Here is a 23,809-nt window from a genome sequence, read left to right as displayed (position 1 = left end):
AGACATGAGCTGCATTGCAGATGTGTCTCCTGTAGTTCAAAACTCACACTGATTCCCTAATCATTGACAGTATAGGAGATGGTCTGAAACTCATGCAAAAGATTGTCAGTAAATCTGACTGTCTAGATATGGTCCCAATTGAATCTCCTCTTTAGTCAGTATGTGATGTGCTTAATGAAGACATAGTCATTGATGCGTACTTCTTCACATCTACTGGTAAGAATGACACAAAGGATTCAACATATCATTGAGGCATAATTTGTGTTACATGTGCAAAGTTTGCTATCAAGGACGTATTTTTCCATCTTAACAACCTGTACCTGTGACCAGACGGTAGCAGTTTGAAGAATGGATTCAGAGGACGATCAATGTCATTTACTATTGTTTGCGCCAAACGTGTGAATGCTCCGTCAGTCATGTCTGACTGGGAGGGGAAAGGTGTGTGAGGAGGATGCTCCGTGTGTGGATGCTCTGTCAGTCGTGTCTGACAGGGAGGGGAAAGGCCCATGGCTTTGGAGGCAGTCTGTGTCATTTTGATGAGTTTGTTTTTGTTGCTGATGGTTAACATTGTGAAAAGACAGGGAATACATGGGTTGAATTCTGCACCTTATTCACCTTTTTTTGATTATTCACTATGCTGTACGTATATATTATTACTAAGCCTCTATCTCCCTAGCACGGGCCTACGTTTCTGTAACTGTTTGGATACTGTTGCCATGATGATCGTCAGACGATGGATGTGATGACACGGGGGGATTATCTTGGCAGCGACACCTTTTGTTTATGAGAAGACTGCAGTGACTGCGTCACACATGCACCCAGCGCGAGCATAGAAGGTTTTTTGCCGTTGTCTTGACATCACCATTGTCTTGACATCACCATTGTCGATGACCAATCAGTCAACCAACCCGTCAAGCATACCAGTATTTCAGTTTAGTATGTTTCCATAATCTCTGATGTCATATCATGCCGGTCATTGTATTATTTAGGATAGTAAATCTATTACATGTTGGTCCATTCAGGAATTGCTGCAGTCAATCTTATTTTGATCTTTTGTTATTGTTGCAAGATGATTTTTAGTACTTATTCAGACATTGTTAGTTTTATAATGTTTTTGGTTTATTGATTGATATGCTCATCGTATTCATTCAGGTTTCTCCAATGCCTAAGCAGGACTTATTTCTTTCCTCACTACCACACTTTACATTTTTATTTCTATAACTATATTCCACATAAATACAATTCCTAACATCTAATTTAGTTTGCTTGTATTCGTTGTGATTAGGCCTTGTGTGATTAATCACCACCGAGGCAAGTTCAAGGTTGTGTGTCGCCGGTGTAATAGATTGAACTGTGTTGGGTTGTTGTCAATCCAATGCAAAATATTGAATTATTTCACAGTAACAATTTAACAACGTGTATAATATTTTGTTGACAGATCAAATGAATATGCTGTTTTACCTGTCCCACACAGACTTGAACAATGTTGCTCAATCCATCTCTTTGGTGTTGCACTGCTGATCTATTACAGTATATCATGAGCTATGCTTAAAGTGCCTTGAGTTTTCACTTTATGGCCCAAGGCTGTCATAGATAAGGAGTTGACCTCATTTCATGATAACACATTATGAGGCATTCATCAGCCATGATGAATAAATACCATGTTACAGATATCTCATGAGACCACAACCAGCTAGTACAAATGAATAGTTTCATGCATGTTCCGTGCCACCAAATGGGTTGAAGTTGTAGGTGCAATTATGTACTGTATGCCTGAACCGTATGCCTGATTTTGAAAAGTTCAACGCAACCTATGATGTCAATTTCAGCACACTGGATTTTATGAAAATGTTTTTACATTTTTAAAAGCAACTCGTTTTGTCCCATTTTCATCAAATTTACTTCAAGTGTTCTTCAAACCATGCCAATCTGATGGATTTGACCATTTTTACAGCCAATCAAAATCGGTGGTGTACCCACCAAACAGGAAATGAGGTAATAGCTGCTTGATGTATTGATACCAAATGTGGTCCATGGACTCTGGGCACCATCATTGTCATGTCCTGTCATGTCAACATATTTTACTGTTGCCATTTAGCATTTTTTCAAAAATCTGAAAAAAATTCAGCAGCCAGAAATGTTGTTCAATCTTCACCAAATTTGGCACAGAGAGGATCTCAATTCCAAGCCAAAAGAGTCGAAAGGGGTTTCAATTGGCTGTGAGGCTGCCAAACAAAAAGTGAACTCATATCTCGGTCAGTCTTTTGGTGAGTTTATATGAAACTTGCTGTGAGTGCTGACAATCTTGCCCTGTGACATGATGACAAAGTTACCATGGCAACTGCGCTCTGCTGGAGAGCTTGGCTCTCTCATCTCTGCTTGCGGTGTAAATCTTGGAGCAAAGGGAATATGTTTGCAAACAATGAGTAGTCTATAAGCCTTATACCTTCAGTATGGGAAGGATATGATATGATATGATGAAGCTTGTGCAGTAATTAGGAAGAAGGATAAGGAGAAGAATGTGGGTTATGGTAATCTCGTAAATCTGGTGAAGGCTGGCTAGACATGATTATTTCAGATAGTGTGAGCTGATCTTTCCAGCGGAGATGTGAAGATGCTCTCTGTGATCTGATACACAGCAATTTGCTGACAAAGACACATCAATGTAAGCATCTGACTGGCTTTCCTTGGAACACACGTTTCTGTGTGTCCAGTGTGTCTCGTCACTATCACAGAGCCAGGCTACAACAAAAAACCACGACAAACGCACAAATGCATAAGCGCTACGCATCACAGAGAAACAAGTTTAACTGAATTAAATTGAGTTAAAGGACACCTAAAATAACTAGCCTGAATATAAGATAAATTCATTCTGGACTGAAGGGCCTGAGAACTTATTCTCAGAGAAGAAATCTGTTGAATTGAAAGTAAAGAGAAAGTACGCATTGAAAATGTATGATTTTCCAGTGCAACAAAATCTGCTGTTGAACTAGAGGTCCAAGACCAGACAAGTATTGCATGGCTCAGGTTCCAAGAGGAGAGATGATCTGAATGAGTGGCTCGTGGTGTGAAAGCTCTGAGGGGGGTTCATTAATATGCCACACATCAAGCTAAGAGTGCTGGAGTGGATACAGCTCCCACTGGGTCAGAACAAATTCATTTCTACAGAGTGGCTTGAAAGGGGCTACATTTGATGAAGGCTCTTTTAAATGACAGTGTGGAGAAAACAGCCATGCCCAAACCAACTGATTCATTTACATTTACATTTAGTCATTTAGCAGACGCTTTTATCCAAAGCGACGTACAATGGAGAGAACAGTCAAGCTAAGAGCAATAAAGAACATGGTGTAACAATAAATACTACTTTACATAAGAATTAGAAAAACGACCTAGAAAGGAAAAAGAAGTGCAGGAATGTAACTGCTGAAGTGCAAGTTAAGCGCTAGTCAAGGTGCCAGTTAGGAAGGGAGGTGCTCTCTGAAGAGTTGGGTCTTCAAAAGCTTCTATTCAGACATTCTTTACAGTGTAAAATGGGATATGGAGCAGGTTCAATTATTGGTGTATGCTAATGACATAAAAATGCTATTCAATCTTGTAATTCCTATAATCTTGCCAAACTATGACACAATGAGGATGGAGGAGTAAAGAGAAGAAAAAAACACACAGAGGGAAGGTAGGAAATAAATAAAAGGGAGAATTAGTAGGTGAGAGAAAGACAGAATAATGGATGGAAAGAGAGAGACATATAACACATGATGTAACGGGAGGCATGTGGAAGAATACAAGGTGAACGCACATGAAACCATTCAAAGCATGAGGCTGCAGCTGGGACCTTTGTGTTCATATATGAGCACATGCTAACAGGCACACACACATACTGGACATACACACACATACTCTATATACACACACGTACTCTACATATACACACTCTTTCTACACACACACACATAAAAGAAAGTTTAGTAATCTATATTACAGTGATTTGGAGAACATAAGGTTGCCTCCTGTTTACTAACTCCAAGTCCATCGTCCTCCGTGTCTGGATAGTCTCTGCTCTCTGCCCCCCCAGAGCCACTCACAATTACCCTGTTCTACCTTTAGTGGAAGACAATTGCACAAGCCAAAACAGCATTCCATCAAGCAGGGCCTAAGACACTACAAAACATGTTTCCACTTGTAAAACCTCTCTTCAAACCTTCCACTTCCACCATCTCCCACTCAGCTGATGACTTTGAAAACTGCACAGTAATGCTGATTAAACATGGCAAGGCGTAAGAGCAGAAAGCACAATGATGGCAGAGAGAGCTGAGAGACGGTAAAGCTGGTAATTGGGACAGATTCTTTGCCTGTTTGTTGTTGTTAATATGCGCGCTCTTGGACACACCAAGCAATTTGTAAATGCAAATTAATGAATAACCAGCAGGTCACAAGATATACATATATTCAGCTTGTTACCCCACATTCACGCAATATTAAAAGTGTGCCTGTCATTTTTTGAACAGTACTGCAAATATCAACCATAGCAATGTCTACATTCTGTACAATCTCACGTGTTCTTCGAGGAGATTAAGCATATACAGTTGGAATGGAAAAGAACGTCTGAACAGAAGGAGGACTGACACAGTAAGAAATGAATAGGAGGTAGGCCTACTAGTGAGATGGTAAATGTAAATGTTTATACTGTTACATTGTAACGCTTTATGAGTGCAGTTATTACTATGTATAGATAGTTGTTTAGACTTATGACAACCATCATGAGGCCTTATGAATACTTTATAACCTTTCATGAATGTGTTTATAATGATTTATGGATACTGGGTAAGTATTACCAAGGTGTTTCATACCATTCATATCATTTCATTTCATTCAGGAACTCAGTCAGGTCACGGTAGGTCTGAAGTAGGTCCAAACACATAGCAGTCAGCATGACAGAATTCACAAAAACATGAAAAGATATCCAGTGTGGATTGGATTGGATTTGTCATGAATTCTAGATTGGACTGAACTTGGCATAATGGAGCAACATACCCTCATTTCACCTCCCATGCAAAATGCCCCATCCACATTGCACACCTCTCCATACCCAAGAGCCAATAAAAGCAACTAAACTACAGCTAACTAACATTTCACTGGCACGTCAATCCCTGCTCTGTCTGTTGCAGCCTCTCCAGTTGACTAGATTGCCTTCAGAAGGGAACACACTGTGGCGCTCCGCCAGAGAAATACACAAAGGATCTTTGGGTGGTACAATGTTGATTCATTTAACAGTAACCTCAGAGGAGTATAAAAGGAGTATGCCTCTTGAAAAGAAAGTTCTAGAACATTAACTTTTGGATAAGAAGGCTCTTAAAGCAAGTGGACAGAGGAGAGAGAAGAAGAAAGAGAGAATGTGAAAAGAGATATTAGAATGATGAGAAACGAAGAATAGCTCGATGATAAGGCCGACCTCAAACTGTCAGACCTGCTTCTCCCGTCCGAGGCTGACACAACACGCACTGCACAGAGAGCATGACTCATCGGAGGAGGTCAATCACAGCAATTTGAACAAATCACTCTTAATAAAGGTAACCATCGAAGGATTATAAAATGATCTAGACCAAGGGAAGAAAAATATAAAAGTTCCATTGAGATATCACTGAGGCCTTTTTTGTCTTCCACACAGGAATAGCCTCCGATCTCAACTTCATCCACACGGTATTAAAGATTTATCCTCCATGAACCCCCAGTGCACTTTACAAAGTGTCAACAGCCTTTCTCACCTGCAATGAATCCCTGCTCTCAAAATGCATTATTTAAATAAAACTGAGGAAAGATCTTTCTCTGATCCCCCCTTGCCCTCTTTCTATGTGACACACCAGATCATGTCACCATGTGGTTTGGATGTTATTCGTATAGTAAAGTATGGATAGTATTGGCTCAAATTGTTATCATACAAAGCATTATGTCCAAAATATCTTCCAGACCAGACAAATAGTACAATAGTACATGTTTTGTTTTTTTTCGAATTTTACAATTTTACAAATGTTTTTTGGAGAAATTAAACAATATACAACCAAGATATTACTGAGTTTTAAACAAGAAACAAAGTACAACATGTTAAGTATATATCAATACTAAAAAAGGAGCAAATAATCTCTTCACCCACAAAACACTAATAGACCCAAAGACATACACAGAGACAAACAGATACACACACGCACACACACACACGCACACGGACACACACGCACGCCCACTGGGACACATGCGCACGCACACACACTCACGCACGCACGCACACACACACTTGCACGCACGCATGCACGCACTTCTTACTTTAAATGCCACTGGAGGGATCATGTGATCATTTAGATGCCACTTTAGTCCAAAATCTAGCAGCAGGCGGGGGACAGTCCCATATCATATGAGGGAAGATGCCGGGGACTCAGGGTTATTATAGTTCATGAAAACTAAGACAGAACCAATCAGCTTCAGTCTTTGTTTTCCCTCTGTGTGCACTGTGGTTACCATCCCACTATACCACTGTTCTGTTCTGTTCTGTTCTGTGTGTCCTCTTGAGAAACACGGGCCTAATCAAAAGGACCTAGGATGAATGAAATCAATCAGATTTGATGTCATGCCTTCTTTCATCCAACCATTTTCAGCATCTATAATTCAAGGCTTTCTTCGTAATACCAGAAAAAACTAAAGCTAAAACTACATACAGTACAAACTAAACTAAAACTAGCCAATTCCTCTAAATAAAAATGGACTATTCCATATAATTTGATGTATTCACAAATGGAATATTTTGCAGTGTACAATATTCTGTTCCAGGGTATGACAGAAAACAGGGGCATAAGGGTCCAGCAAAGTAAGTCGTGGTCGAAGCAAATATGAGCACAAGTTATACTTCAAATGAAGGACTGCCAGACCACCCCCCCCCCCCCCCTGCCCATCCCCCTCTGTACTGTTAACAGTTTGAGTTTCATTGATTTTCAGTTTTTTGGGCTCAGAACTGCTACAGGGAAAATGTCTAACGTTGACTTTGACAGCTCTTTTGTTTTCACCAAGTCGCCCTGCAACATGATCACGCAATTACTGTCAGTTATTCACTGACGAGATGAATAGGCTATCTTACCAGCAGTGATAACACAGACCGCCACACATGAACAAATGAAACTAGCTTGAACGTCAGTAGTCGAGTCGTTTGGCGGAGGACACTAATAATTAGAGTGTGGGTTCCGAATCGTGTCTTGTTATGAATACAATGAGTTTGCAAGTCAAAGTCAAGGAAACCATATACAGGTAATGATCGTGTAAGGAACTATACAGTAGTGGATCCCTCAGCCCCTTCTGCTAGGCATATTTACATTTACATTTTTACATTTACATTTTACATTTAGTCATTTAGCAGACGCTTTTATCCAAAGCGACTTACAAGGATGTATACACATTTTTTTTACATTTACACTGATGGCACACTGCACATCAGGAGCAATTAGGGGTTCAGTGTCTTGCTCAAGGACGCTTCGACAGGGAATCGAACTAGCAACCTTCTGATTACTAACCGACTTCTCTACCTCCTGTACCACTGCAGCCCCGGTCGTTCCCATCTTTTGCAGCTGGTGGACTTGTGGTTTCAGGAAGCCGCGCTGCTTCTCTAGCTCTCACCCGGCAATGGCTTCCACATCAGGCCTAGATTCTTTTGCTTTGGCAGGTGATGCTTTTTTGCCCAATTCAGCCGTCGCCCCTTTAAGTAATTAACTGAGATATCAAACTGAAGCAAAATTATTCAATAAAGGTCACTAGGCGCCCATTGTGTTTCTTCTTTTCTTATTATGGAACATCTCCGTTTCTTCTGCCATTGAAGTCTATGGCAGCCCCTAGAACCGTCTAATAAAAAGCTTTGAAATGTGGCCCACTGATTGGGGACCGTGCCGTGATTCTTTTCTCCAAGTTTCATGTCAGCGCCTAGAGCGCTCTAGCGCCAACAATGGGTCAAGGGGGACGTGTGTTTAAGCATGGGACTTTTGAACTGTATGCCTGTTTGATTCCTTGATCAAGCCGAGTTTAGACATTTTACACATTTTACAAATTGGCACAAATGATCCTCAGACCAAGCCACACAAATGTAGCAGATTTTTGACAGACAGGAAGTGGGGTCATATCTCCATTATGAGGAAGCCCAAATATGGTACTATGGACTCAGGACCCCATTATGAGGAAGCCTAAATATGGTACATAGACTCAGGACCCCATTATGAGGAAGCCCAAATATGGCACATAGACTCAGGACCCCATTATGAGGAAGCCCAAATATGGTACATAGGCTCAGGACCCCATTATGAGGAAGCCCAAATATGGTAATATGGACTCAGGACCCCATTATGAGGAAGCCCAAATATGGTACATAGACTCAGGACCCCGTTATGAGGAAGCCCAAATATGGCACATAGACTCAGGACCCTGTTATGAGGAAGCCCAAATATGGCACATAGACTCAGGACCCCGTTATGAGGAAGCCCAAATATGGCACATAGACTCAGGACCCTGTTATGAGGAAGCCCAAATATGGCACATAGACTCAGGACCCTGTTATGAGGAAGCCCAAATATGGCACATAGACTCAGGACCCTGTTATGAGGAAGCCTACTTATGTTTGTGCCATTTGACCACTAGGGGTCACTGCAATAAGTAAGAATGCATTTTGTCTAATAACTGTTAATGCGTTTGTCTAATAACGCTTAATGCGTTTGTCTAATAACGCTTAATGTGTTTGTCATAAATAAATCATTCTTGTGTTTGGTAATACCGTGGGAGGTCTCAAGGCCGAGACATGCCAACTTGTCAAGTCCACTTAATTGATATGGCAGCCATAATGCATTCTATGACAAAGTTCAAAAGAAATTCACAGGTCACAATTGCTTTCCAGTCTTCAACAGAATTGGCAAAGATGACCTTCAGACCAAGCCTCACAAGTTATGTGTTACTTTTCAATTTGCAACGGCATTTGATCTTCCCACGTTATCAAAATGGCTGCTGTCCTTTTCATTATATTTCATTTAATTTCATTACAAAGATCACACTGTAAAAAAAAAAATCATTCCATTTAACACACCACATAATATTGAACTTTTGCTTTTTCCATTTGTCAGTCCTGCATCTACTGTCAAATAAGGTAAAAGACTGTTCTCTTCCATTTAATGGCTTAAATGGTTTATTTTAAAGTTAACAATTTAACCATATTTGCTCATTTCAGAAAGACTTGATTTACTCAGCATAGGCTACACCTAAAACCATCAGACTCATTCTCAAAGATGTTCTGATAAAACAAAAACATTTTTTTTTATATATATATTTCTATTGCTAACTTGAATTTAAACTTCACAAAAATCTTCTCATGTGGAGCTCATTACATCCAATCAATCCAACCTAAACTGATCTGACTGATGATCATCATTGTTGCACCATGACACATTTTGGAGAAAGTAGAGTTACCGTATGCAGACATATGCCATGGCCATCAGTACTGTCTCCTTCAACAAATATCCCATTCGTTTCGAATATTGTTACTTCTTTTTGACAGGTCTAAATTGATTACATGGGAAAATTCAAATACAGGATGGTGGAGTGGTAATTAGAAACCCTTGTTTCTGCCAACCCCCTCTCTGAGCTGCCAGAAGCTAGGAAATGAACAAGAACTCATCCATCAGCTTGTGTTTTAGAGAGAGGACAGCTAGCAGGTATCCCATATTAACATTAAAGTGTCTCTTCCTGGGGATTTTTTTTTTATGCGAAAGGCATGGATAAACAAACATTTCTGTTTGGCACATGTAGAAAATATATCCAGTGCAAATGCTTTAATGTGCAAGGCTCTGCCTGGATAAGACAAAAATGAACAATGACTTTAGTGAACAGATATTATTGTGGATATTATCAGTGTCCAAACATGTACATTATAGCTTCATTATGGACATAATTCACCTTCTAGGTTGTCCTGCTTCACAATAACACGCTACACTGGGTGGTAGTGGGACCATTGCAGAGTTATAGTGATTGGGGTGGAAACGTCAGAAGTGCAACGTACACATCTTTTGACTCTGGTTCTATTGACACATACATCAAACACAAGCCCTTCAGGAGTGCTGCTGGCGACCCATTCTGAGCCAGTCAATGTCTCCTTAAGCCTGCCAAAGTCATTTCTTTTTCAAATGAAAGAAGTACGAGTTGCTGATTTCCATGACTGACAGCTCTGTGTGTAACCTCTAAGGGGAAGCTCTGCCACTGCCACTGCCTCTACCCACAGTGGGATGTGTTGCCTCTACCCACAGTGGGATGTGTTGCCTCTACCCACAGTGGGATGTGTTGCCTCTACCCACCGTGGGATGTGTTGCCTCTACCCACCGTGGGATGTGTTGCCTCTACCCACAGTGGGATGTGTTGCCTCTACCCACAGTGGGATGTGTTGCCTTTACCAAGACCAACACTTTCATTAATAGTTTTTCGAAATAGGATTTAGGTTTAGACTCAGTGTTTCTATATCCATTTCCGCTGCTAAAGCAGCGTTATCAGCCATTCCATTTCAATATATCGTTAAAAACACTGCTCTTCTCTTCCAGAGATGTCAGTGCACTGTCTCTCACACACTTACTGTGCAAAGCTAAACTAGGAAACAAGAATGATTGAATTAGAAAGTTATAATTAGTCATTATAATATTAATTGTATATGAATTATCAAAAAGCCAAAAGCTACAAAAAGCGTTTTTGTGTTAATGAACAAAAGTCAATTTATACTGCAATTTATACTGCCATTTCCAAAAAGGAATTTCTAAATAAAGTCTCAAGGTTAGTGATTTAGAATAAAACATACAAATGCCTCCGGCTTACAGAGCAGCCTCTTTGGTAATAAGTTCATTGTTTTAAAGTATCTAATGGGGTTCTATGTGATTATGAATAAGATATTTTGTTCATGACTGTATTTAAACTAAAAAAAGATATAGTGTGGTACATGAAAGCTCTTGTATTTGTAGGTATGTCATAGAGAAAGTATCTAGTGAAATCAGGAGGAGCACCGTACTCCCACTAACTAATAAACACTGATAAGGAGAATGTTATCTGTTCAAAGCCCATGGTTTAGGAGTCTGATGGATCGGGCTGGCAAATGATGCCTTCTCATGTTGAATTAATGGAGATACAAATTAATCACTTACAGCACTTAATGTGATAAATGTCAGTGAAACAAAGAATGAGCCTTCAGGGAGAGTGGAAATCTATTGATTGGAAAAGGGGGGAAATATTTCATTAATTCTATCTATGTGTGTATCATTGACACATTCCAAATGAGCTAAGTGATCTTTGCCTCTAATGATTTATGGCAGTTTCCCTCAACGGGCCTTTCCTCCCATTGAACAAAACCACTCGCAGGCCAGTAGTTTTCTAGTTTATGACATGACGCTAATGTTTTTTCCAGACCATATGTACATAGTTTCTTTCAGCAGAGATAAGATCATATAATTATAGTTTTGCAGATACAGATTTTTTTTTGGATTAATAAAATCTATAGTATGCGGTATTGAATGCTGGTTTTATCAGTGTGATTTAGTGCCTTGGGCGCATTCTGGAGCATTATAATGGTTGTAAACAAGAAGAATCCATAACATGTGATGGTTATGTATATGGTACCTGGGGCCTGGACAGCTACAATCAAAGTTGTTAATGACCCACTCATTGTACACACATAATGGCATCTCTTTGACATCTAAACCAGGGTTACTGCTACATACAGAGAGGTCACATGCTAGGCTGACAAATATTCCCTCGAAATTATAAAATGAAAGATTATGGTGCCCCTCTTCCATCTCCCGAGCATTCCAATCCCAAATGCCCAGGAGTGACCCTGCATCTAACACCACATCTAACACTACATCTAACACTCACATGCATGATGAATTTGCATTAATTTGCATTATCTTGAATTTGCAAATGCACTAAATATACTCTTAATAGCTTTGTTTAAGTTTGAATTTCAACACATTATTTGTTTGTCTATTCAGCTTATATTGTTAGCATAAAGCTGGCAAAATCTCCATTTGACATTTTGTGCTGAATGACAGTTTTGAGATAAAAACTAAAATAGAAAATAAAGAACATTCCTCTGTGCTTTTAGTTGAATATACATTAGACAGTGAAGATAGTCTTATATTGTCTAATGTTTTAGTTGAATATACATTAGACAGCAAGGATAGTCTCATATTGTGTACTGTTTTAGTTGAATATATATTACACAGTGAGGATAGTCTCATATTGTGTACTGTTTTAGTCGAATATACATTACACAGCGAGGATAGTCTCATATTGTCTACTGTTTTAGTTGAATATACATTTCACCGCGAGGATAGTCTCATATTGTCTACTGTTTTAGTTGAATATACATTAGACAGCGAGGATAGTCTCATATTGTCTACTGTTTTAGTCGAATATATATTTCACAGTGAGGATAGTCTCATATTGTGTACTGTTTTAGTTGAATATACGTTTCACAGTGAGGATAGTCTCATATTGTCTAGTGTCTTTTGTTGCTCTGATATGTGAATGTTCTTCTGGCAGTGATTTATGGGTGGGGGAATCTGGCTATAGAGAGCCTCCAAGGACAGTGGAGGGAGGTAAACATGTCCAGAAGCTCAGGAGGAGACAGCTGTGGAGATAAGATGGGGGTTGCAGCCAAGGTGATAAGGTTATCCATGCAGAACTAACCTACAGGTCGCTCAGGACTCTCTGTCATGTGATGCCGATAGCCTTGTGGCCAGGCCAGACATCTGGTTTGGCAGTCATCACGCACTCATATCAGATAAGACTACACAACACAGCAACACACTCATCATGTGAGAATCCCAAAGGACTGGCTCGGGATCAGTTTTGCATTGGGATCCTCTCTCATCTGTGGTCTTTCTGGAGATATTTCATGAGAATTTAAAATTACTCTTTCGTCTTTCTCTCATCGTCTTTTATTCATTACATGACTGTCAAGTGCTTGTCAATACAGTGAGGAATGATTGGATTATTTGAGAACGAAAATGTAAAGATGACCTTGTGGCCTAACATTACATTAATCCATAGCCTGATCAGAATGGCACGTAACCACCTCGAGTGCCCATATGGAAAAAGTCTCCATATGATTTTATCAGTGAATTCCCGTTCAATTGATATAGTTTATATGATAACACCGTGTTAACACATACAGTATGTATGATCCCTTTCTTATACAGTCACACAGAAACTGAATGAGATCCATGTACAGCTGTAAATGTATGTTCACATGTAGTACACATTATTATTATTATTATTATTATTATTATGTGGCGTATATATACTAATCCTAGGCAGCTGTATGTAAATTCTATAGGTTGTATAGGTTCCTGCAGAATTTCATGTACTTAATGCATTTAAAGTATATCACCTCTTTGATATGTTATTTAGATATGATCTACCTTGAAGAGCATTCTGCCATTTTAGTATAAAATGTATATGCAAGCTTCTTTATTTTACACGACAAGTGTGATTCCTACATGCTTTTAAAGATGTTTTTCTCCGTATGGGGCGGAATGATTGAACTATCCCATTGCCAAGTCAACTGAAATATCTGCCTTACACCTTTGAAATCCCTTTTGATGGAAAAATATTCGGGTCTAATAGCTATGTAAACACAATCTTTAAGCCATTACTCTGAGACTATGGATTCAGAGCAGCTTCTACTAGTCAGAAAGAGATTGGTGGCAAACATCAGTAAACAGGACTGCACGGCTGAGACTAACTTTCATTTTCACTTTGAAAGGAGTCAAAATGGCTGAATGTCTTGATGGCATGAAGCCCATTTTAATTGTGTACCGTTAGGTCCGATATACAGGGTGTAACTCCTGTTTATGTAATGCCACTTTGCTTTCAACCCTTTTGCAAGACCAACACTGACCCAGGGTGATGCTAGGGTCAGTTGACATTATTCCCAGATGTACCTCTAATCTAAGCTATAATCAGCCAGGCATCTGAAATTCCATTGCAGTGTGTGGATGATACCACATCCAGTCCCTCGACCCTCAATTAAAAGACTGACAGAAGCATATTATGGCAGAGACCACATCCTGCCATTACTCAGAACAGTTAATGCTTATGTGTCATGGTAATATCAGTTAGGACAATTATCAGAGCAGTTCTAATTATGTTGTAGGCTCCACACCGTCACAGCCTGTCACCTGTCACATCACATACTAATAAGCCACTATAATAAACATTGAAACAAATAATGAAAAAAGTTATGAATTTCTAGAGTGAAAATTTGAAAATGACTAACATTTCTTATGATCATAGATGACCCTGTTCTATAATTAGAAATGATCTGTTATAAGAATCTATGACAGTCTGACTGCCATGCCATGTGTTGGTTACATAACCTCTGTAAAATGGTACTTAATGACGCGACTGGACCCAGAGTTGTGTACAGTACAGGTTCAGTACGCAAAGCAATAGCAAATAGTAAAATGACTGAAGGATATAGTGAAGTATGCATTTGATTATCAAACAGTAAAACGCCTGAAGGATATAGTGAAGTATGCATTTGATTATCAAACAGTTAAACGACTGAAGGATATAGTGTATGTAAGTATGCATTTGATTATCAAATAGTAAAATGACTGAAGGATATAGTGAAGTATGCATTTGATTATCAAATAGTAAAACGACTGAAGGATATAGTGAAGTATGCATTTGATTATCAAAGAAATTGTGCTTCTACACTTGCCTACATTATGTGTCATTTGACTATAAATGGTCCTTCATTCATTAGTATTTCACTACTCAGAAACAGACTTTTTCCCAGTTCAACGATTCACTTGCCTGACAAAGCACCCCCAAAATATTCCCAATGACAAATTCCAAATGGCAAACGCAAACTCAGTTCTCTTACCCTGTTTGTTTAGGACACTGTGTGTAGGGAAAGCCACACTATCATGGATAGGCTTGATTTTGGCACTAATATGATGTGAGGTTACTGTCTGGAACTCATTGAAAATGTGGACTAGCAGTGCCAGTGCTAGCAATGCCTACAAAGCTGGGACAACTGAGAGTAGGGTTGGTAAAGGATATATCCCCACGGCTCTGATTCAGCTATAGGCATGAGGGCCAGAGGCTGGAAACTGTCAAATGGAACGTTACAAGATTCATTGCATGCCATTCTGCGCTCTCTTGCATTTGAAGAAAAATAATGGAATGCTGATGTCATAGAGGTTAACTGTAAAAGCGTTTCAAACACGGAGGGATTACTAGTGCTGAAGATTTCACTCATAGAATGCCTCTTGTCCAATCAGAAATGAATAAATCATTGTATGTTGAGTTGTTTGTCTGTCCTGAAATTGCATATTTTTCAGTTTAAGTACATTGAGAGCAATTAAACCCAGGAAAAATTGTCTTGTATGTGGAAATGTACTTGGCCAATAAAGATGATTCTGATTCTGATTCTGAAATGTCAACATCTGCCAACTGGTATTGCTGCTGAATTATGCTGTTAATTGCTACTAGTTTAGGGTGTAGTGTATGTATTTTGAATAACCTTCATGAATAATCATTTTCTCAAATAGAACGTGCCTGATACTATGATGCAGAGAAAATGATATTCCCATTTAAAACAGATTTTTTTTTTGGAAATACAACTAAGCAACCTTTGTGGCAAACCGCAGTCTCCAAACACATTTGGAGGTGGCATTTAAGACAAATTCTAGCTAAATGTTAAGAAGCTATCAAAACAAGCTCTCCAAACTAGAGCAGTATCAGTGACCCGGACACAGCCTTCTCAAGAAAGACAATGATGGTGTCATGAAGTTGAAGCACTACCCCAATCATTATTGCCCTCCAAATGATGTACTGAATATTGAATGCTGGCACGTATAGAGTCCTGTTTAAAGTCAAGTGGTATGCATATCTTTGCTACTTACATTGATGTTACTGCTAATACTTGATGTGCAAAGTCATTCAAAGATTAGCACTCTTCTCTATTCTGTGTGTTCCCTGGAGACACTGAGGAACGCCTACTATACACCTCACAGACAAAGGACATGCCCTTAAAACTGCCTAGTCCCACATATAACAGCATCTCACTTGGCACCCTTATTTCTGTGTGAGCAGATCATTTTTCTCTTCTTGGTTATCCAGCAGTGTTAAAGACTATATGAAAAATTCCTGGCTGAGCCCCTAGATCATGTGAAATCAGATATTGTTGATTGTATTGAATGTTGGCAGATACAGAACCTGTATATATGAATACTACTACAGGGTTGTAGTCTAAGATAAGAAAGCAATGGGTGAACTAGCACTGTACGACTCAACACATAATTATGTGGTCCAGACAACTGAAAAATAATAGATACTATTTTCATCAAGAGAGAAGTTTTGATCAACCAGTTGCTTAGAAACATGTATTTTCGATTGCCCATTGTGATTGTGACTCATACAATTTCAAATGAAAAAAAACCCAGCATAAATGGATTTGGAATGTGCCTATATTATATACACAAAGATCACTGTAATACTCAAATGAAACAGATTTAGTGCAACTTCACTCACGGTTAACTGTGGTTGTTAGTCTAAATATCAATATGTCTCTAATCATGAAAATACCAAGAAACATGCAGAAGCACTGAAGAACTGAGGAAAGGATTTCTTTGGTTTGTTGTGCTGAGTGTCTCTAGGCTTATAATTAGAGAGACAGTTGAAGTCCCTTCCCCCACCATCTTGGCATTCCCCACTGCAGTCTTCCCGACACCCACACAAGCCACATAGGTTCTCTCAAAGAAACAAGAACCACTATAAGAACAAATAAATAATAAAAAAAATAGGGAACAGAAGACATTGAGATAGAAAAGTAAAACTATTGTTGAAAAGGTGGCTTGCAAACTGAGTCAGCGACTGGTATGAGACTGGCGATACAACAGGTGATGTCATGACATATGATTTGGAGCTAGTAAGAGCTATTTAGTTTGGTGTTTGCACAGTACTACAATTCAAAAAGGTTCCACTTAAGATTATGCAGCACTTCAGGTTTTCAGAGTGGAGGTACAGTATTGATAATGGAACCTTTAGAATATATATACAGTAGCTGACATGTGCCTTGCAACATTGACATGCCTGATCATTATAATGATGTTTCTTTGTATAGGTGTTCAGATTAATGTCTCCTGCACACTAGATTTACACATGAACCTTTGCATTAACCTCAACACAGCTCGATGTTGCAATAGGTACATTGTAATATAAAGAATTTGATGAAATGCTGGACATCGGCTTCATTCCTTGGAGACAGTATGCACGTAATCACTTGCACTTCATGTATAAATTAACCTGACGATTGTATAAAAGCCAAATAAAAGTCATGTGTAAATTGTTTTCCTGCTAAAGAAATTATCATTTAAAAGAAATGTCCTATTTCCTATGATACAACCCAGTGATGTGGTGGAAGCCATGAATGGAGACTAAAGCATTTCCTGTGTGAAAAATCTCATCATCGTTTCTTTATCAACCAAGATAAAGTAGAAGAACTACCAAAAAATAATTCATTGAAATATAGGTAATCACATTATCAAGCAGAGATTACAACACAACTAGGAAAAAACGTCATTTAAAGGAATCCGATTCAGATTTTCCACTTTCCGTACAATGGTGCAATGAACACCAACTAAGAAGCATTCCACAATGTGCCAGTATTCTGAGACGAAATGCGCTGCCATGGATACTATGTTACATGAGTGCTGTTTTACACCAAGAGGGCATGGATTTTTTTTACACAATTCAAGTAATCTTGAATAAGCACTGATGCAGTGCTGTAGAATAATGTAGGTGTGATAGTTTCCATTCTCTAAGCATTAGGTTAGCGACAGAGCAGATCTTTACACTGAATATATTGTCTAATTATGGCTTCTTCACTGAACAGGTTGTTCCTGAAAATGTCATGCAAACTAAATGTCGTCTCTGCACCCGAGATGTGGAAAAGATCGCATTTTTAACTCCACCTTTCTTCTTTCTTTCCTGCAGAGCGACAATGCTCATACAGAGCGCGAAATGAGCTCAGCATTCTCTCAGCACTACAACGTGACTAAAAGCTCTTTTGCAGGTGCGTCTTTTCAGTCCTTCCTTGGTCACTGATTGGGACGAGCAGGCTTGGTTGAACCCGTCACTTTTCAACGATGAGTGAACAAGGTTACGCCTCCGTTGTTGTCAAGGCATTATTCAGAATCGTACATGTGTATAGTATCTAGCGAAGGCGTATTGTTTTAGCTATTGTGCTGTTACAACCATCTACATGGATATTTGGGGAGTTAAACCATGGATATAACGTCTTTACACAGTCCCATGTTCATGTAGCCTACTGCAGGTGGTTACTTACACACTAGGTCATTGTGACTTACAAATGCATACAGTGGATGCTTACCTGAAACAGGCGCAAAATGTTTGCCACCATTATCGACACAGAACTTGCGGAGGCCCCTATGACTCCGACAACTTTTTCGGGTTTGACAAATACTGGAGGTTCTCCATTGGTGCATCGCACATCCGACGTGTCCTTTTGTATAAGCGCCTGCACGAACGTCAGAGACTGTTCCAGCGCGTAGGTGTCCCTCGAACACGTATCTAATATCCGTGCACCTAACGTGATATTGGGCAAGAGCTCCTCATCGATGTTGATTTGGTCCAAAGCGTACAGCATCGCCTCCAGCCTGTGGATTCCATTCTCCTTTTTGATATCACCGCACGGTTCCCCGGGGAGTCCGCGAGCGTGAACGGGAAAAAGGCCACCCAGGGTCAAATCCCCTTCGATTCTTATCGAGTGCGGTGCATAGATCTCTTGCGAAAGTGTCAAACCCACAAACGCTTTCACCATGCAGAACACTTGCAACCTAAAGTAGGGCTTCAGCTGTAAGAGACCGTTTGTGGCCATCATCTCCCACCCTGCCACCGTTTGACTTAGATCCGCTCAAAATGTAGCGAAGGCACTTCAGAACAATTGTATGCGAATACAATCCGATATATTAAAAATAAAATCCATTGCCCCCAAGTTTTCGCAGGTGTGGACAAAAATAGCCTACAGGAAAATGTATCAGAATACCAAAGAATGCGAGAATGCGTTATTCACTCAGCATGTGCGCAATGGATCCCAGCATCTTACCGCACGCGTCGCTTGTTGCTCAAAGAACCATTGCGAATGTGTGGTCTCCAAGTGTTGAGAACAGGAAGAGGAACTCCCAAGAAATCCCACTGAACTCTAAAAGAGGTGCATCTGTACAGCACAAAAAAGCGCGTCGACATCCACGGCACAAAATAGGCTACGTTGTGCTCCCCCTACACTGATGTCATACTGCTCCACTCGTTACCTATTTCTGCATAAGTCACTGAAATGGAGGTTAACATCAACACAAATCCAATTTAGACAAAAAGTTGTATGTAAAATAAAATGCAATGACATTAAGTAAAATCAAACTGAATCCAATTGGCTTCGCGATGAATCAGACGAGCTCAGGGGACGTGTTCATCTAAACCAACTTTACTGTTTGGTAAGGTAGCAATTCCTCCATCGCACGAGGAAAAAATCCCAAATTGTACCTTCCAGTCTTCCGAATCCCATCAACGACGGAGAGAAGCTAAGACAAAACATGTATCTTCCCACGAGCTGAAATGGAAGCAGTGACGCCTCCCCTCACTCCACCCCGAATCGAACGTGCATTTGTCAAATAGCTCAATGTAGGCTCGGCTCTGTGGCAATACTTAGAGGCTGCCTTATCACAGAATAGCATTTAGTTGAAAATTACCACTGAACGGCCCTCTTATATGGATTAAAAGTGACTAGGTCTACATTTAACATTGAAAAAATAACAGACGCCATACATCTGGTCAAAGCGCATTCTTAGTGAGGCAAGTCAGTCTCCGCCTATCTCTGCCTACCTGTGTGATTTAAAATCTCTTAAAAAATAAACTGGAGGTAAAAACACCCTGGCACACCATTCTTTTCCTCCGTGTTAAATCCCTTTGGATGTTAAATTAGAGAAGAGTTTATGGGAAATACAGCGCACTTTATCACATTATAGCCTATCTTATCGACATATCCCATTTAGTAAAAACACAGCTTCAAACATTGAAGAAGTGTTTGTAGAAGTGTTGGCAAGTGTGTACGCGCGTGCGTGCACGAATGTCAAAACACCATGAACATTAAATACAGTGTCCTAATGAATGCTGATATCTTTTTTTTTTTTTTTCACGGTTGCGGTAAATATTTATTGACGCCTTTTAATCCGTTAATCCAAGACGATTTAAGGAGGTCCGCTCCAAAGATTTCAAAATGTACACCATGCGCCAAGAAACAATCCACGCATTGTAATTCTAGCCTGTGCAACTGACAAGAAACGTGTCAATTCCGTCAGTGCCTGGTGATGACTCATATTATCTTGTGCGACGAAATGATTCCCGAGAATGTTGCCGTAATGGGTACTACCCAGTGAGTGCAATACAAACAGAAAGCTTTCAGATAATCCATATGGGGACATCACGAGTGGTTTCACTCTGACTCTTAGGTTTCCTTAGTATTCACATGAGACTGTCAGACACTGTCAGTAAGAATTCCCACAGCATCACAAATGGAATCAATACAGCACTCAAAAAGAATGGAATAGTGGAGGGAGAAAAATTATTCATTAAATAGCATGAGAATTTAATTTATGTTTGCTGTCGTAATCAAGAATCAAAGAATAATCTTTATAGGTAGCATCTTTAAATCCAGGGTGTAAACATGGCAGGATCAGTTCCGTATCAGACACCATGAAACATTCAAGGTCCTCTTCCTTTAGAAAAAGTAGAAGTGTAAGGATAATAATAATAATAATAATAATAATTTATTTTATTTGTAAGGATGTGTCCGTAACAACAATACTAGACTGGAAGGCAATATCTCAACACAGGGGTACACATATAACAAGCACTCTTTAAGCAGAAAAAAAGGGGTAAATTGGTTTGGGGATGCAAAACCTTGCAAACGGTTATGTCTTCATACCGTTTTTTCAATCAATGACTACTATGTGGTAGCGACAGTGGTACAGTAGGTAGAGAAGTCGTTTAGTAATCAGAAGGTTGCTAGTTCGATTCCCTGTCGAAGCGTCCTTGAGCAAGACACTGAACCCCTAATTGCTCCTGATGCAGTGTGCCATCAGTGTAAATGTAAAATGTGTATACTTTGTAAGTCGCACATACGTAAGTCGCTTTGGATAAAAGCGTCTGCTAAATGTAATGTAAATGGTAGTATTCAGTATTCTATTGCATGTTCACTCCCCCTTTTGGGCACCACACTGCCATTGACGAGTCAGAAACTGTGCCATTTCCCTCTGTCCATGAGAACTCATGTTTGATGATGAACTGAAACTACTTACATTTACATTTAGTCATTTAGCAGACGCTTTTATCCAAAGCGACTTACAAGGATGTATACACATTTTTACATTTACACTGATGGCACACTGCACATCAGGAGCAATTAGGGGTTCAGTGTCTTGCTCAAGGACGCTTCGACAGGGAATCGAACTAGCAACCTTCTGATTACTAACCGACTTCTCTACCTCCTGTACCACTGTCGCCACTTGCCACTTACCACTTGCTGCTGATGTCATGGAACACAAAGATGTGTGTGTACATGGGGGTCTATCCTAGTGTTGTTACACACAGAAACTGACCGGATCTGCGAGAGCCAAATGGGTACGTTTCCCGTTGTCATTGCATGGGAAACACCCCCCCGCCATAACCGACTGCTACACGCTTCCACACCTGGTTGAGTAGGTACCCACACACGGAGGGGTTCCATAGTGTTATCTACAATACACCATGCAAGCACCTAACCACCAAGTGCCTCTCCACTATGCAAACTGTCACCTGACCACGGTAATTACACTTACGCTTCTCTTACAAATGACGTGTTTGCAGCGTTCCACACAGGGTTGCCTTTGCTCCATCTGTGAGGATAACTATTCTACAAGGACTGCCAGGTCTAAAGAACTACCTAGTTGAGGTCGTCACACACGGGCGTAACACAGAAGTGCACAAGAAATGACTAAAATGCAGTCATACAATGCCTGAAAGTCACAGGGCAGCAGCTCAATGAAGACAAATGCTGCTCCATTCCTAGGTCATCATCAGCCATCTGCTGATGGGATTCAGATAATAAGGCACAGGCCGCTGCTGTTCTGAAGGCTCCTGCTCCCGATGGGCTCCTTCCTAAGATTGCGGTCATATGGCACGCTAAGCTACAGAAGCTAAACTTTACATTTAGCAGACGCTTTTATCCAAAGCGACTTACATATGTGCGACTTACAATGTATACACATTTTACATTTTCACTGATGGCACACTGCACATCAGGAGCAATTAGGGGTTCAGTGTCTTGCTCAAGGACGCTTCGACAGGGAATCGAACTAGCAACCTTCTGATTACTAAACAACTTCTCTACCACTGTACCACTGAACTGATGTGTGCACGCATTCTCATAAAAGATGCAGACTTCGATTGGACTGTAGAGGCACATGTGGGCAGACGAGTTGTGTTTGGGCAGTGGAGAAGTGGCGTGCCTATTGCATGGCAATTGTATTCCCCAGTGCTTCTAGCCATGCTGCACACATTGCCCAGGTATGGTTTTAGGAATTTGGAAGTTCAGTGAAGTAGTATTGCCTTGGCATCTAAATTACCCTGATTACCAAGAGTTAACGTATTGTTCTTTTAGACTTAAACTTCTGTGAATAAAAGTAGGAAAGTCAATTGTTACAGCTAGATTTTACAATAGAAATGTGGGTCAACATGGGTATGCCATCACCTGACAAAAAGAGGTACGCTTTACAGAATACAAAAGGTCTGCACAAAGTTTAGAACATTTTTAAATCACTCAAATATGTGCATAACTTTAACAGACAATAAAAGATAATTTAAGGCCTGAAGTAAGTAAAACTGTTGTTATATTATCTGTATCTGTCCCAACCAACGTCTGGACTTACAGGTCTTTCATTTTGGGTCATGTCTACAGGACACAAAGGATGGCTCTTAAAATGGGTATTAGCTCATTAAAACATTTTCCTAGTTTGAACCAGGTTTGCTACACATACAGACAAAAAGTCATTGGCTCGTTTGAGAGTAAACGAGCTAAGGTTAACTCTTTCCAGGACATGAACAACAGAATTGATTTTGTGTGGGAGAGAAGGGGAAGCCAGACATGTGCAGAGTGAGCTGGGGTAGAGTGAGCTGGGGTAGAGTGAGCTGTGAGCTGGGGTAGAGTGCAGAGTGAGCTGGGGTAGAGTGAGCTGTGAGCTGGGGTAGAGTGAGCTGCTGGGGTAGAGTGAGCTGGGGTAGAGTGAGCTGGGGTAGAGTGAGCTGTGAGCTGGGGTAGAGTGAGCTGGGGTAGAGTGAGCTGTGAGCTGCTGGGTAGAGTGAGCTGGGGTAGAGTGAGCTGGGGTAGAGTGAGCTGGGGTAGAGTGAGCTGTGAGCTGGGGTAGAGTGAGCTGTGAGCTGGGGTAGAGTGAGCTGTGAGCTGGGGTAGAGTGAGCTGGGGTAGAGTGAGCTGTGAGCTGGGGTAGAGTGAGCTGTGAGCTGGGGTAGAGTGAGCTGCTGGGGTAGAGTGAGCTGTGAGCTGGGGTAGAGTGAGCTGGGGTAGAGTGAGCTGGGGTAGAATGAGCTGTGAGCTGGGGTAGAGTGAGCTGTGAGCTGGGGTAGAGTGAGCTGTGAGCTGGGGTAGAGTGAGCTGTGAGCTGGGGTAGAGTGCTGT

At 40.3% G+C, this 23,809-nt stretch overlaps 1 protein-coding gene across 2 annotated transcripts in view; it reads right to left on the bottom strand.

The window, feature by feature from the left end:
• The window catches only part of LOC105913228 (metabotropic glutamate receptor 7), a 146,925-nt gene extending 126,383 nt beyond the window's left edge, over window positions 1-20,542 (bottom strand). The window contains exon 1 of one of the 2 annotated variants that reach the window (XM_031568542.2): window positions 18,455-20,542. In XM_031568542.2, the coding sequence (XP_031424402.1) occupies window positions 18,455-18,964 (510 nt within the window). In that variant the 5' untranslated portion in view covers window positions 18,965-20,542. The remainder of the gene's footprint in view (window positions 1-18,454) is intronic. The other variant, XM_031568541.2, reaches the window with a different exon arrangement.
• Between the last annotated feature and the right edge of the window lie 3,267 nt (window positions 20,543-23,809).

The sequence above is a fragment of the Clupea harengus genome, chromosome 5, assembly GCF_900700415.2.
Source record: "Clupea harengus chromosome 5, Ch_v2.0.2, whole genome shotgun sequence".
Taxonomy (NCBI): domain Eukaryota; kingdom Metazoa; phylum Chordata; class Actinopteri; order Clupeiformes; family Clupeidae; genus Clupea; species Clupea harengus.
The sequence above is the reverse complement of the archived record's forward strand: the minus strand, read 5'-3'. Positions and strand labels throughout refer to the sequence as shown.